The 15,004-nt window shown below is 66.8% G+C and overlaps 2 protein-coding genes across 2 annotated transcripts; one reads left to right on the top strand and one right to left on the bottom strand.

Annotated features, from left to right (window-relative positions):
• Positions 1–198: 198 nt before the first annotated feature.
• LOC311163943 (dnaJ homolog subfamily A member 1-like) lies at positions 199–5,322 on the top strand. The gene is made up of 8 exons (XM_084223157.1): positions 199–233; positions 1,348–1,500; positions 1,570–1,768; positions 2,877–2,981; positions 3,055–3,282; positions 3,360–3,590; positions 4,110–4,210; positions 4,293–5,322. The coding sequence occupies exons 2-8, from the start codon at positions 1,369–1,371 to the stop codon at positions 4,518–4,520; spliced, it is 1,224 nt and encodes a 407-aa protein (XP_084079283.1). The 5' UTR covers positions 199–233; positions 1,348–1,368; the 3' UTR covers positions 4,521–5,322.
• Positions 5,323–9,781: 4,459 nt separating this feature from the next.
• Positions 9,782–14,582, bottom strand: CRABP2 (cellular retinoic acid binding protein 2; the record flags this gene model as incomplete). Its single annotated transcript, XM_084223171.1, has 4 exons — positions 9,782–9,832; positions 10,255–10,377; positions 12,556–12,734; positions 14,513–14,582. 4 exons carry the CDS (start codon positions 14,580–14,582, stop codon positions 9,782–9,784), a joined length of 423 nt encoding a protein of 140 aa, XP_084079297.1.
• Between the last annotated feature and the right edge of the window lie 422 nt (positions 14,583–15,004).

A 15,004-nucleotide genomic window follows, 5' to 3' on the forward strand; every position in this document is an offset into this window, starting at 1 on the left:
CCGGCCCAGCCCCTGTCTTAGCCAATCGCAAGGTGAAGCGGCGCCCCGCCTCCCTAGCGAGCAAGCACCGTCCCTACAACCAATCAGCGTCGGGCCCGCGGGATGATGGGCGGGCGCAGGAGGGCGTTTCCACCAATGGGCGCGGCGTGCGGCGCGGAGGGGGCGGGGTCAGCGCGGGGGGCGTGCCCGCGGCTTCCAGAGAGTTCGGAGACGGCGGCGGAGCGGCGGCGGCGGTGAGTGGGGGGGGGGACGGCCCCGGGACCCCGCCGCGACCCCCGGACCCCCCGACCCCTCCCCAACCCCCCCGCGACCCCCGGCCCGCCCCGCCCCGCCCGTGTCAGCGGCGGGCCCGGCCCGCGCAGCCCTGAGGCGGCTCCTCGGGGTGCCCTGAGGGCCTGCCGGGCTCGGGGGGGGCTCTGAGGCGGCCCCTCCTCCGGGAGCACCGGGCTCGGGTCCGCTCCGCCGCTCCGGTGTGGGGTGTGGGTGCCTCCGCCGCTGTGAACGGGCTGTCACCGTGTCACCTCCGCCCCGACAGCCCCGGCACCCCCGGGGCGCGACCCTCGGGGCCGAGCCGCCCCACGCGGGGCTCCTGGGCCGGACCGACCCCGCCCCAGGGTCCCGGCCCCAGCCTCGACCCCGGGGGTCCCGGGGGACAGACCCCGCTCCAGCCGCGGGGATCCCGCCTTGGGACGGACGGGCCGGACCTGCCCCGGGGGTCCTTGGGGGTCCCCGGGGGTCGGAGCCAGCTGCGGTCCCGGGGAGCCGGTGCGGAGTGGGAAGCGGGGGTTATTTACCGTGCGTGGGTCACGGGCGCTCCCCGCGTCCCCCGTGTCGCAAGATAAACGTGTCCCCACCCCACGCGGGGCTTATCGGCTGCGGCACATGGCCCGGGGGGGCACCCCGGGTCCCCCCGCTCCTTGCCGGACCCCCGTGCCGTGCCTGGCACCGGTTCGGACATCCCCTGACACCCGCGGGATGGGACACCTGAGGCAGGGCTGTGCATGAGGGACAACAGGGATCAAAACCTTTTGTGGGGACGGGACTTGGGGTGTTGCAGGAGCCCTGTGTGGGGTTGTTGTCACCACCCGCTGTCCCACTGCGGGGAAACTGAGGCACGGCTGTGCAGGGGGAGAGCAGGCATCAAAGCTTTATGGGGGGACAGGATCGGGAGCAGGAGCCCCGTGTGGGGTCTGGCCGTCGCGTTGCTGTCACCACCCCCTGTCCCACAGCGGGGAAACTGAGGCAGGGCTGTGCAGGGGGCCAGCAGGGCTCATCGGGGTTTTGGGAGGGTGACACAGAGCTCAGGCTGGGTGGCAGTGCCAGGCTCACAGCTGTGTCCTGTCCCAGCACGTCACAGCAGCCGGGAAGATGGTGAAGGAGACGGGCTACTACGACCTGCTGGGCGTGCGGCCGGGCGCCAGCCTGGACGAGATCAAGCGGGCATACCGGCGCCTGGCACTGCGCTACCACCCCGACAAGAACCCCAGCGAGGGCGAGCGGGTACGTGCAGCCCCCCCAGCCCCCCCTGGGACCCCCTGGCCCAGCTGACCCCCCCTCTCCCCTCCACAGTTCAAGCAGATCTCCCAGGCCTACGAGGTGCTGTCGGACGCCCACAAACGGGCGCTGTACGACCGCGGCGGCGAGCGGGCCATGAAGGAAGGAGGCCTGGGAGGCCGTGGGGGAGGTGGAGGCTTTGGCTCCCCCATGGACATCTTCGACCTCTTCTTTGGAGGGGGAGTGAGGATGCGTGGCCGGGCAGACAGGAGAGGTGAGGGGGGGAAGGACTCGCCGTGACCCTGGGGTGGGTGGGAGGGGGCTGGTGGTCAGCGTGGTGGTCTCTCAGGAGGTGACAGATCTGATGGGAGCTCTCGGTGGGAAGGGGTTGGTGCCCAGCATGGTGGTCACTCAGGAGGTGACAAAACTTGCTGGCACCTCTTGGTGGGAGGGAGCTGATGCTCAGCACCATGAGGAGGTGACAAACCTGCTGGGACCTTTTGGTGGGAGGGGGCTGGTGCCCAGCACCATGAGGAAGGGACAGAAGGTGACAAACCTGCTGGGACCTTTTGGTGGGAGGGGGCTGGTGCCCAGCACAGCACTGATTTGGAGGACAAGGGACTGCTGGGAAGCATGACTGGGAGAGGGCTGGTGCCCAAATGCAGTGTGATATTGGCTCAGGGGGTCACAGACCTGCTGGGACCCCTGGGTGTTAGTGCTGGTGCCCAGCATGGCACTGGCTCAGGGGTGACAGCCCTGCTGGGACCTTGGTGTGAGAGGAGGCTGGTGCCCAGCACAGAGCTGGCTCAGGGGATGCAGCCAGGCTCCCCAGGCTGTCTCTGCCCCTGCGGCACAGCCTGCTGCAGCTGCTCACCACCCTCATTACTTTCTCCACCTGCCTCTCTTCAAAGGGCCCTTCCCTGTCCCTGTCCTGGCTCTCCCCCCGCCGTCCCCGTCCCCGGGGCTGGGCTGAGTCACCGGTGCAGCCCCGGGGTGGCAGCAGGACGCGGGGCCAGCCCGGTGACTTGGGCCTGGGTCACAGGGACACGGTGACTCGCCAGCTTCTTGCTGAGATGGCAGGAGTTAATTGCAGGGCAATTAGGAAGCCAAGGGAGTCATCCCAGGCACTCCAGCTGGAGCAGCTGGGGGTGGCTGAGAGCCCTGGGGTGGGAGCCGTGCCCTGCCCACGCTGGGGACCCAGCACTGCCCCGGGGCAGCATCTAGGCTTAGAGTGAAACTGTGCCTGTCCGTGTCCCCGTGTCCCTGCCCTGTCCTTGAGGAAGGAGCAGGACTGGTGAGCCTGAGTGGTGCCCAGTGCCCGTCTGGCCGTGGCAGGGGGTGGCACGTGGCTGGTGCTGAGCCAGGCTCTCCCCCGTGCCCAGGGAAGACGGTGGTGCACCAGCTCTCGGTGTCGCTGGAGGATCTGTACAACGGCTCCACACGGAAGCTGTCCCTGCAGAAGAACATCATCTGCCGCAAGTGTGGAGGTGAGTGAGGGGCTGAGGGGCCGCCCCAGCACCCCCTAGCCCAGCGTCTGACCCCCTGCCCCCCTCGGCACAGGCTGCGGAGTGCGGGAGGGCGCCCAGAGGAGGTGCCCCAAGTGCCACGGCTCGGGCATGGAGGTTCGCATCCACCAGCTGGGGCCCAGCATGATCCAGCAGATCCAGACCGTGTGCTCCCAGTGCCAGGGCCAGGGCGAGTGGATCCGGCCCCGGGACTGCTGCCTCACCTGCAACGGCCGCAAGGTGGTGCGGGAGAAGAAAATCCTCAGCGTGCACCTGGATAAAGGTGAGGCAGGGCTGAACGCGAAGGGGGTCACCCCGAAGTGCCACACGGGCTCTGAGACTCCTCCACCCTCCTCACAGGCATGAAGGATGGGCAGAAAATCACCTTCCACGAGGAAGGGGACCAGGTGCCCGGCCTGGAGCCCGGGGACATCATCATTGTCCTGGATCAGAAGGAACATCCTGTTTTCCGGCGCAGCGGTGACGACCTGATTGTCAGGAGGGAGATCAGCCTGGCAGACGCCCTGTGTGGGTGCAGGCAGGTGATCCACACCCTGGACAACCGCACCCTGCTCGTGTCCTCCTCGCCAGGTGAGGGGCACTCAGCACCTGGGAGCGGCACACCAGAGTAGGGTTGTGCCCCCTGTTGATGGAGTGACAAAGCTGTCCTTTGTCTCCTTAAAAAGGAAAAAAACCTCGAAGTTTATCTCCTCCATTGGGTAAAAAAGACCTTGTAAGAGGTGTCCCCACCTCCCGGGGGGGACTTCCCCTCGAAATTAAGGATAGCTTGTTGGACAGGGGTTAGAAAGTCCTACCTAAGCAATTTACTAGAAAAAGAAGAGAACAAAGGAGCTAATCGCTTTTGTGAGGTGTTTTAGAACCTCTTGCACCTGGCTCAGTTTTTCTCTGTAAAGAGTTTTGTTATTTTGTTATTTTGCCTGTCCAACACTAGCACAGAATCCATCCTGCTGATTTTACACCTTCTAAGGTAGCTAAGCTATCTTGGGTGTGATACAAATTTCCAAGAGTTTTAAGATGTGGCTCAAAGAGACCATATATCACACCAGGAGCTGCCAGCACAGCAGGGTGACCCTGATCTCTGTCTCTCAGGTGACGTGATCCGGCCTGGGGACCTGAAGTGCATCCCCAACGAGGGGATGCCCGTCTACAGGAGCCCCTTTCAGAAAGGAAAGCTCATCCTGCAGTTCGAGGTGAGCTAGAGCAGGGTGCTGGGACTTGCCATCTCGCACCTCTGGCCCTGCCGAGTTGCCTCACATCGCTGTCTGCTCTCAGGTGAAGTTCCCCGAGCCGGGCTGGCTCCCCACGGAGCGCCTGCGGCAGCTGCAGAGCTTCTTCCCGCCGCAGGAGGAGGTGATGGCCACGGAGGACACGGAGGAGGTGGAGCTCAGCGATTACACGGCTCACGGTGGGCCGGGCCGGCGGCCCTACACCAGGGAAGCGTATCACGAGGATGATTTCGAGGACGGGATGCGGCAGCACGTGCAGTGCCAGACCTCATAGCGGGGTGGGGCGCGGAGCCGCCCGGGGCGCGGGCGGGGCAGGGCCGGGCCGGGCGGTGGGGAGGGGCTGCCACGTTCAGGGATGTACATAGGTCGCCTTTCCGACAGCACCTCACCTCCCCCGCCCCCCCGGGAGCCGGCAGAGCCCCCCTGCCCTGCCGGCAGAGCCCCCTGCCCCGCCTGGGGGCACGGGGTGGGCTCCAGCTGCCGCTGCTGGAGAGGAGCCGGGGGTAGCCCGCGCCCCTGCCTCGGTTTCCCCATCTGCTGTGGTGTGGTGGGGCCAAGCTTGTGCTGGAGGCAGTGTGGAGAGGAGGGGAAGCACCCAGCCCCTTTGGGGATGCCCCGCTCCCAGCCCACTCTGGGGACCTGCTGCCCGGGCCCCCAGCTCCTTGCTTTGCCCGTTTCTTTCCTTACTGGAGCCTGGCTCAGGCCTGGGATGCAGAGGGGGTGGCTCTTTTCTCTTTGCACAGGACAGGAGGGGTTGGGGGGGACCCGTCCCTTCCCTTTAATTTATTTTTGGAAGAATTTTAGAAGTTTTTCTTTTTTTTTTTTTTGTTTTGTTTTTTGGGGGAGGGGGGGGCGGTGACTTTGTACTTGGCATTAAACGCGAATCCCAACTCGGTGTGTGGGGCTGAAGATGGAGCAGGGTGTGGGGTTGAGCGTGGGGCAGCAGGAGCCCCGGGGCAGTGACTCTGCCCCGCTTTGATCTCGGGTGTGCCTCAGTTTCCCCATCCTTACCCAACCGGGAGGTGCTGGGTCCTGCCTTCCCCTGCCCCTGGCTGCTCCCAGCTCCTCCTGCTCCAGCAGGGAAGCACATGGACCCCAAGCCTGGGTAGGGAGGGGTCTGCCCACTTCTTTTCCCCCCACCTTCCAAGCCCTGCAACCCCCCCTTGTCCCTCTGCTCTTCTCCCCTGTCTTGACACAGTCTTGACCCTGTGCACACCCCCAGTCCCTCTCCCTGTCCTTGTCACTTCCAGAGCCCATCTCCAGTTACACTCTGCATCATCTCAGCATCCCTGGAGACCCCACAGTGGAGGCAGACCCCCCCCCCTAAATACCTTCAGCCCCCCCCTTTTTCAGCCCTGCACTCACCCCATGGGAGATTCCAGCCATGGCTGGGCTGCTGAGCTGTTAAGGGAGATTACCCCAAAAAAATCCCCTACTGGGGGGCCAGCTGTGCCCCATAACCCCCCTGCCCCCTCCACATGCTGCACCAGTGGGATGGGGGTGGGACCCCCCCAGCCCTGCCCAGGGGAGCCCAGGCCGGGGGGCTCTGTGGGGCTGGGGGCTCCCCCTCCCCTGGAGCCCAGGAAAGCTGCGGCGCCAGCTGCAGCTGGAGGGGGAGAGGAGGAGGAGGAGGAGGAGGAGGAGGCGAGGAGAACAATGCTGGCCGGCCGCCAGCCGAGGGGAGTGGGGGGGAAGGGGGGAGCTCCTGCCCAGCCCCCGGCCCGCCGGGCACAGGGAGGGCTGAGTGCGGGCGGTGACAGTCCCTGTCCCCCGGGGCTCACCACGCCTCGCTGAGCCACCCAGGCGGCAGCGTCCCGGCTGCCCTGAGCCGTGGGGACACCCCCGGGGACACGGTGTCACCCCGGTTAGATGGGGGCACCCCCGAGAGCAGGGTCCCGGGACCCTGTGCCATGTGCCAGAGCCCACCAGGGCACGTGGCACGATGGCTGCGTGGTGCCCCAGCCGTGCCAGCACAGAGCAGGGTCCCCAAGCTTGTCACACACCCAGAGCCCCCCCCTGGGGCTGGCACCTTCCTGTCCCCAGCTCCTCAGTCAGTCAGGACGTTTTGGGGAGGGGATGCCAAGCAGCCAGAGTGGGCTCCGAGCTGGGCAGCGGCAGGCCCGGGGGGTGTGGGGGTCACCCCGACGCTTGGGGGTTCAGCTTGGCTGGGGTCATGCTGGAGGTGTCTGGGGGGGTTGTTCCTCCAGCTCAGCCCATCCCCAGCGTCACCGGGGCTGGGTGACCCCCCAAGCCTGTCCTGTCCCCCTGTCCCCTGCAGGGACATCGCGGCACGGCAGCGCCCAGCGCACACCCCCGCCCCCGATCGAAGCCCCCCCCGCTCCCTCCCGGCACGGAGCGGGGAGGGGGATGAGACGCGGTTCCCCCACACCCAGCCCAAGCTCTGCTTCCAGAAAATGCACGGAAAAATTGCGGGGTGAGGGGCCAGGGCCCCCCAGGGTCGCGCATTCATTCCCCGCTTTGTCTCCGCAGATGAAAGGCGAGGGGCCAGCCCGGCCCCCTCCCCAGCCCGGGGGGGCAGCGGGGCCGCCGGGGTCACCGGGGAGGATTAGTGCCGGATTAGAGGCGCCCGGGACCTCGACACCACCCAGGCGGAGCCGCGGGAGGGGGGCACAGCCCCCCGAGCAGTTTTGGGGTTACTCACGGCCCCTCCGCCCCCGCCCCCCTCCCCAGCTCCGCGCAGAGGAATTCGCTTTTGTTCCGAGAGCAGCCGAGCACCGGGGAGGGGGCACCTCCCGCCGCTGCCCCTCCGGAGCCCCCCGGCACCGTGGAGCGGCGGAACGGGACCCCCGGGCCGCTGGGGGGGGAGCGCAGCAGCCCCAGCCCCCTCCCCATCCAGCCGTGTCCCGTCCCCCCCCCCATTTCTCGGGGTCCCGGAGCCCCCCCAGGGATCCCCCCAGGCCGAGGCGAACCGGAGCCGTCCCCAGGGCTCCCGGGGAAAGCGGATATTCCTCCGGCGGGGGGAAGCCGTCGGAGCGGGGGGCACGGCTGGATTCCATTACCGGCGGCTCCCGCCCGGGCCCGGCGCTCCCGGGGTCTCCGGGGCCGCGAGGTTAAAGTGGGGAGGGGTCCGGGACCCTCGGGAGAGGCGGGACACGGCCCTGGCAGCGCTCTGGGAACCGCGCCAGGGCTGATGGGCGCCTGCCAAGTGTCCACCTGGAGATACCGGAGCCTTCCTCCCCCTTCCCCTTCTCCTCCTCCTCCCCAGGGAAGGTGTAATTCCACCCTCGCTGCTCCTGGACGAGCTCCCGGGGTGCGGGATCGCAGCCCGGGCGTGGGGGTGAAGCCAACGCTGAGCCCTGGCTCCCTTCTCCATCCCCCCATCAGCGCTCGGTGGGGCGCTGCCCCCCACCTGCCCCACGGCCGCTCGGGTGGGGGGCGCTGCCCCCGAGGGGTCCCGGCCCGCTCTGGGAGAGCCGAGCTGGGCAGGAACGGGGGGCAGCGGCACCCCAAAGCTCGGGGCAGGGCAATCCTGCACCCCCACCTTCCCCGCACCCCCCAGCTCAGCCCCGGTGTCCCGTGGGCTAATTAACGCCATCCCCTGCAGGGCAATTATCGACCAGCCCGATAATTAATGAAGCCACAGAACAAACCCACGGGTGCCCCCGGATCCCCCGCCGGGATGGGGTCTCACGCTGAGAGCCGGGGCAGAGCCCAAAGCTCCGGCCCCACGCTGCCCTCCCTGTCCCACAGTCACCCCACAATCACCCCACAGTCACCCCACGGTCACCTCGGAGCCACCACCCGCTTCCCACGCGGGATGTGCCAGCCCCGCTGCCGCCCTCGCCCCTGGCCCCTTGCGCAACGGCGGGGGAGGGGATGTGGGGGGCAGGATCCGGAGGAGGGATCCGGGGTGTGGGGATTTGGGGTGTGGGATCCGGGATTCGGGGTGTGGGATTTAGGGGAAAGGATCCAGGGTGTGGGATTTGGGGTGTGGGATCCGGGATTCGGGGTGTGGGATTTAGGGGGAAGAATCCAGGGTGTGGGATTTGGGGTGTGGGATCCGGGATTCGGGGTGTGGGATTTAGGGGGAAGGATCCGGGGAGTGGGATTTGGGGTGTGGGATCCGGGATTCGAGGTGTGGGATTTAGGGGGAAGGATCCAGGGTGTGGGATTTGGGGTGTGGGATCCGGGATTCGGGGTGTGGGGATTTGGGGTGTGGGGATTTGGGGTGTGGGATCCGGGATTCGGGGTGTGGGATTTAGGGGGAAGGATGCGGGGTGTGGGATTTGGGGTGTGGGATCCGGGATTCGAGGTGTGGGATTTAGGGGGAAGGATCCAGGGTGTAGGATTTGGGGTGTGGGATCCGGGATTCGGGGTGTGGCATTTAGGGGGAAGGATCCAGGGTGTGGGATTTGGGGCGTGGGATCCGGGATTCGGGGTGTGGGATTTAGGGGGAAGGATCCAGGGTGTGGGATTTGGGGTGTGGGATCCGGGATTCGGGGTGTGGGATTTGGGGTGTGGGGATTTGGGGTGTGGGATCAGGGATTCGGGGTGTGGCATTTAGGGGGAAGGATCCGGGGTGTGGGATTTGGGGTGTGGGATCCGGGATTCGGGGTGTGGGATTTGGGGTGCAGAATCCGGGGTGTGGGATCTAGAGCGTGGGATTTGGGGTGTGGGATCCAGGGGAAAGATCTGTGGTGTAGGATCTGGGGTGTGGGATTTGGGGTGCAGAATTTGGGGTGAAAGATCCGGGGTGTGGGATCTGGGGTGCAGAATCCAGGGTTTGGGATGTGGAGTGTGGGATTTGGGGTGTGGAAGTCTGGAGTGCAGAATGCAGTGTGTGGGATTCAGACTGTAGGATTTGGGGTGCAGAATCCGAGGTGTGGGATTTGGGGTGCAGAATATCTGGGGTGTGGGACTCAGACTGCAGGATCTGGGCTGCAAAATCTGAGGGGTGAGATTTGGGGTGCAGAATCTGGGATGTGGGATCCAGAGACCCCAGAGTGTGGGATCTGTGTGCCAGTGGGGCCAGGAGGAGAGACAGGGATTCCCCGGGGGGGGTCATAGGACATTTATTGAAAAAGGGGGAGGCAACAGAGGGAAGCTGGACCCTGGGGGGGGGGGCTGGGACCTGGCACTGCCCCTGGCTGGGGGGGTGTGGTGCTCCCCCCGGTACCACATTCACAAATAAATACTGGGGAGGGGTCGCGGGGCAGGGCTGGGGGCTGCGGGAACCAACAGCAGCCCGAACCCAAAGCAGCTCAAACCAGCCCAAAAAAAGGCAGGGAGGGGCCGCGTTACCCCCCGCCGCACCCGGCACCTCGCCAGGCCCCGAGCGAGAGCAGCAGAGCGGGGCCGGGCCGGGCCGGGAGATTCTGCTGCCCCCGGAGAGCCCCGCCCTGCAGCGGGAGGGAAATCCGTGTGTGTGTGTCCCCCAAAAAAAGGGGGTTCGCTGCTGTACCCCCGCGGGGGGATGCAACACCCCCCCTGTGACAGGGGGAGGAGTGCAGGGGACTGAGGGGACACGGGGAGGGGGGATATGGGGGAGGGGGGGTCAGCTGAGCGGCGGGGGGGTCACTCCCGAATGTAGACCCTGGTGCACACCACGTCGTCGGCCGTCATGGTCTGCAAGGAGAAGCAGGGTTGGTCACAGGTGCAGCTGTGTCCCCTCCTGTCCCCATCCGCCCCCTCCTGTCCCCATCCTGGCACGCTCCTGTCCCAATCCCTCCCCTCCTATCCCCATCTGCCCATTCCTGTCCCTTTTCCCTCCCTCCTGTCCCCATCCCAGCGCGCTCCTGTCCCAATCCCTCCTCTCCTGCCCCCATCCGTCGTCCCCTCCTGTCCCCATGTGTTCCCTCCTGTCCACCTCCACCCTCTCCTGTCCCCATCCCAGCGGCTCCGAGGGAGTTCCCAGCGGGCAGCGCTGCCCCCAGGCCCCGGTTGGCCCCGGTTGGCCCCAGTTGGCCCCGGCTGGCCCCGGTTGGCCCCGGTTGGCCCCGGTTGGCCCCGGTTGGCCCCGGCTGGCCCCGGTTCCCCGTTCCCCTCACCAGGATGAGCTCCCCGTCGTTGCTCATCTCCCGGGACCAGCCCGTCCTGGGCCCGTCGCCCTTGAGCAGGCGCTGCTCGCACACCATCTTGTTCTTGCTCTCGCCCTCCCACCTGGCCAGGCTCTGGGGGGCACAGGGGACAGCGCTGGGGGGGAGTGTGGGCACCCCCGGGGCACCTCCTGCCCACCCCGGGGCACCTCCTGCCCTCCCCGGGGCAGCTGTCACCAGCCCCGGGGGCAGAACGGGCCGGCTGTCCCTGTGCCAGGGGGGCACTGGAGGGGGGGCACCGGGAGGGGATGGGGGCACAACGGGGGGTGGGGGGCACGAGGAGGAGTTGGGGGGCACGGGAAACGGGCTGGGGGGCACGAGGAGGAGTTGGGGGGCACAAGGAAGGGGCTGGGGGGCACAAGAAGGAGTTGGGGGGCACGGGGAAGGGGCTGGGGGGCACGAGGAGGAGTTGGGGGGCACGGGGAAGGGGCTGGGGGGCACAGGGAAGGGGGCTGGGGGGCACAAGAAGGAGTTGGGGGCATGGGGAAGGGGCTGGGGGGCACAAGAAGGAGTTGGGGGGCACGGGGAAGGGGCTGGGGGGCACAAGAAGGAGTTGGGGGCACGGGGAAGGGGCTGGGGGGCACAAGGAGGAGTTGGGGGGCACGGGGAAGGGGCTGGGGGGCACAAGAAGGAGTTGGGGGGCACGGGGAAGGGGCTGGGGGGCACAAGAAGGAGTTGGGGGGCACGGGGAAGGGGCTAAGGGGCACGAGGAGGAGTTGGGGGGCACAGGGAATGGTTGAAGGACACAATGAGAGTATGATGGCACAGGGAAGGGTTGGGGGCACAGGGAAGGGTTGGGGGACAGCAAAGGGGTTGGGGGCACAGGGAAGGGTTGGGGGCACAGGGAAGGGATGGGGGTGCAGGGAAGGGATGGGGGTGCAGGAGGGGATGGGGAGCTCAGGAAAGGCCTGGGGGGTACAAGAAGAGGTTGGGGTGCAGGAGGAGGGGAAGCAGCTGCAGGGAGAAGGACTGTGTGCACAGACAGACAGACACACGTGAGAGCTCCTGGCCTCATGCCAAACGTGTGTGCAAACTCCCCGTGTGCACAGACACGTCCCTGCACGCAGCCACACCTGTGTGCGCACACCTGTGTGCACGGCAGTGCTGGGTGTGCCCCTGTGATGGGTGCGTGTGCACGGGGTGTGCACAGGGTGTGACACAGGGGGTGTGACACAGGGGAGGGAGAGCTGCTGCAAGTGTGCACACACACTGACACAGAGTGACACACACAGGGTCACACTGACACACAGAGTGACACTGACACACACAGGGTCACACTGACACACACAGGGTCACACTGACACACAGAGTGACATACACAGGGTCACACTGACACACACAGAGTGACAATGACACACACAGAGTCACACTGACACACACAGACACACACAGGGTCACAGTGACACACACAGAGTGACACTGACACACACAGGGTCACACTGACACACAGAGTCACACTGACACACAGAGACACACACACAGGGTCACACTGAGACACACACAGACACACACAGGGTCACACTGACATATAGAGTGACACTGACACACACAGGGTGACACTGACACACACACAGACACACACAGGGTCACACTGACACACAGAGTGACACTGACACACACAGGGTCACACTGACACACACACAGACACACACAGGGTCACACTGACACACAGAGTGACACTGACACACACAGGGTCACACTGACACACAGAGTGACACTGACACACACAGAGTGACAATCACACACACAGAGTCACACTGACACACACAGACACACACAGACACAGGGTCACACTGACACACACAGAGTGACACTGACACACACAGGGTCACACTGACACACACAGGGTGACACTGACACACACAGAGTGACACACACAGAGTCACACTGACACACACAGGGTCACACTGACACACACACACACAATCACACATTCACAGACAGTCACACACACAGAATCACACACAGTCACACAATCACAATCACACAGACACAGTCACACTCGCACAGAATCACACAGACACAAAGTCACACCCACACACTCACTCTTACACACCCACTCACACAGTCTCACACACACACTCACACCCTTACTCACACTCACAGACACACCCATACTCACAGCCTCACACTCGCTCACACACTCACACCCTTACTCACACTCACTCTCCCCCACTCCCACACTCTCACACACACTTTCACTCTCACACTCTCCCTCTCCCACGCGTGTGCAGCCCCCGCGCCCCGTCCCACCTTGCAGGGCCGCCCATCCACCGTCTGCTCCTCGAACTCCTCCCCCACCCTGAAGCGGATCTCGGTGGTGCGCACGGGGGTCGAGGTGCGGATGTAGAAACTCTCCCCGTCCTGCCGGATCTCCACCGCCGGCTTGGCCGCCGCCGCCACCGCGATCTTCCTCAGCATCACGTTCACGCCTGGAGGGGACACGGTGGCACCGAGCGTGCCCGGTGACCGGGGGGACACGGTGGTGCCCGGTGACCCGGGGGGGACACGGTGGTGCCCGGTGACCCGGGGGGGGACACGGTGGTGCCCGGTGACCGGGGCGGGGGGACACGGTGGCACCGACCCGGGGGGAGCGCAGGGGACGCGGCCCCGCACTTGGCGGTGACACAGCCCAGGGCACAGCGAGGGCTGCAGGTAGCTCCAGGCATCCCGGGGGGGGGGGGAGAGGGGGACGGGCGAGCCCCCCCCCGGTCACCGCTGGGCCACATCTGGCTCTCGTTACCTGGCGGAGGGGGCGGGGGTGGCGCCGGATGCGCCCCGGGGAAGGGACGGGGGTGACGGGGGCAAGAGCTCGCCCAGAGCGGGGTGACAGCGGGGACAAGGGCCCCGGTCCGAGCTCTGTGCTCGGTGACCTGCGTGACCCCCCCCGAGGGTCCCGCGTCTCCCCCCGCAGCCCCCGGGGCAGCTGCGGCTTTGTCCCCGCTCCAGAGGCGGCTCATCCATCACGGCCCGGAGCTGTCACGGGGGAGCTGCTTTGGGGACATTGTTCCCGTGTCACCCTCGGGGTGGGGACTGACCCCCCGAGAGGGTCCCCGCACAAAGGAGGCGCCCCCGGAGCAGCAGGGAGGAGACACGGAGGGGCCGGGGGGGCTCCGGGAGCCGAACCCCCGCGCGGTGGGAAGGGACGTGTCCCTGAGGGGTCCCCTCCAAGCCCCCCACGAACACCCCAAAGCCTGATTCCCATGGGGGGGAGTGCCCGAGACCCCAGACACGGCCCCCACATGATGCTGACGGGGGTGGGGGAGCAGAAACAGCCCCCAAAGGAAGCAAAACCGAGGCTCGGGCGGTCGGGTGGGGTCAGTCTGGGGGGCTGGAGCTGATCAAGCCCCCAACCCTCGGGGGGAGTCCCCAGTTGCGCCGTGGGAAAGGAGGAGGGCTCCGGGGGGGGCTGGCAGATTTATTTTCCTGCTGAGGTTTCCCCGAGCCGGTTCCATCAGCGGGGCCAGGGCGGGGAGAAGGGGAGACGGGGGATCGGGAGTGAAACCCAAGAAAGTGATAATTATCCTGAAATATTCGTTACGTATCCCCTAACCTGGAAAATATTCTGCTCCGGCAGCTCCCCGGCTGGCCAGGAGCGGGTCAGGCGGAGGGGAGCAGTGCGGGAGCTGGATTTGATCCTGCCCAAAGCCCCGGGGACCCCCCCGGCCCGTGTCCCCCCCAGTTCCAGCCCCCACCATGAGTCCTGGCCCTCCCCACCCCCGCTCAGCGCGGACCCGGCTCCGCCGTGGGGGGCAAAGGGGTCCGAGATGAGGCCTGGCAGAGTGGAACCCCAAAACCCCCACAAAAAGGGTCCTGCCCGGGCTGGTTTTGGGGACACCGGCTGGACCCGGGGTCCCTGGGGCAGGTGAGCCCGCGGGAGCGTTGGGGATGGGGGGCGGAGGAGACCGGGGTGGTGCGGGTCCGTGCTTGGGGGAGCACCAGGATGGGGAAACTGAGGCAGGAAAGGGGGGGGAAGCCGCAGGGGGATCTCTCGGGAGCGGGACTCGCTGCCCGGCCCCGTCGTGCCTCTGACTCCTCAGCGGGGCACCGAGCACCAGAGCTTCGCTAAAAGGGGGAGCAGAGGGATCCCCGCGGCACACGGCGGCTCCGGGCACCGGCACCGCCGGGCTGGAAGAGCATTTGGGGGGAGATGGGGGGAACCCCCCCGGCCCCCGCCCGAGGGAGCCCCGGAGAGCGGGGATCCACTCACCCAGCGCCTTCAGCAGCTCCTCGAAGTTCTCCGAGCTCTTCATCTTCCAGTTCCCGGAGAAGTTTGGCATCGCGGCTGCCGGCCTGGGGGGCGCAGGGAGGGCACCGAGGGGGGAATGAGGGGTTCGAGGGCTCCGCCGCTCCCTCGGCACCGGCACCGGCCCCGCCGCTGGCTCGCTCCGTCCGTCCCGTCCCGTCCCGCCCGCGCCGCCGTTTTATCGCCGGGCTGGTCCCACCCCCCGGCCCCGGCCCCGGCCCGGGGGCTCCGCGCTCACCTGCGGAGCGAGAGCCCAGGGCGAGCCCCCCGCCCCGATTTGCCGTGGGGGTGCCGGCTGGAGGCACCACCTGGTCTGCCTGTGCCCCCCAAACTCCTCCCATCCCCCCGAGATCCGCACCCTGCTCACCTCCCCGCACTGCCCAGGCTGGGGCATCTCCCTGGCTCCCCCTCATCTCCAGCATCCCCCCGAAAACTGCCTGCACCCCACATGTGCTG

This window comes from Fringilla coelebs (assembly GCF_963513975.1).
Source record: "Fringilla coelebs genome assembly, chromosome: 29".
NCBI lineage: Eukaryota > Metazoa > Chordata > Aves > Passeriformes > Fringillidae > Fringilla > Fringilla coelebs.

Coding starts and splice junctions, on each gene's coding strand:
- LOC311163943 (XM_084223157.1), top strand. CDS start 1,369: ATGGTGAAGGAGACGGGCTACTACGACCTGCTGGGCGTGCGGCCGGGC. Junction 1,501..1,569: donor ACCCCAGCGAGGGCGAGCGG/GTACGTGCAGCC, acceptor TCCCCTCCACAG/TTCAAGCAGATCTCCCAGGC. Junction 4,211..4,292: donor AGCTCATCCTGCAGTTCGAG/GTGAGCTAGAGC, acceptor GTCTGCTCTCAG/GTGAAGTTCCCCGAGCCGGG.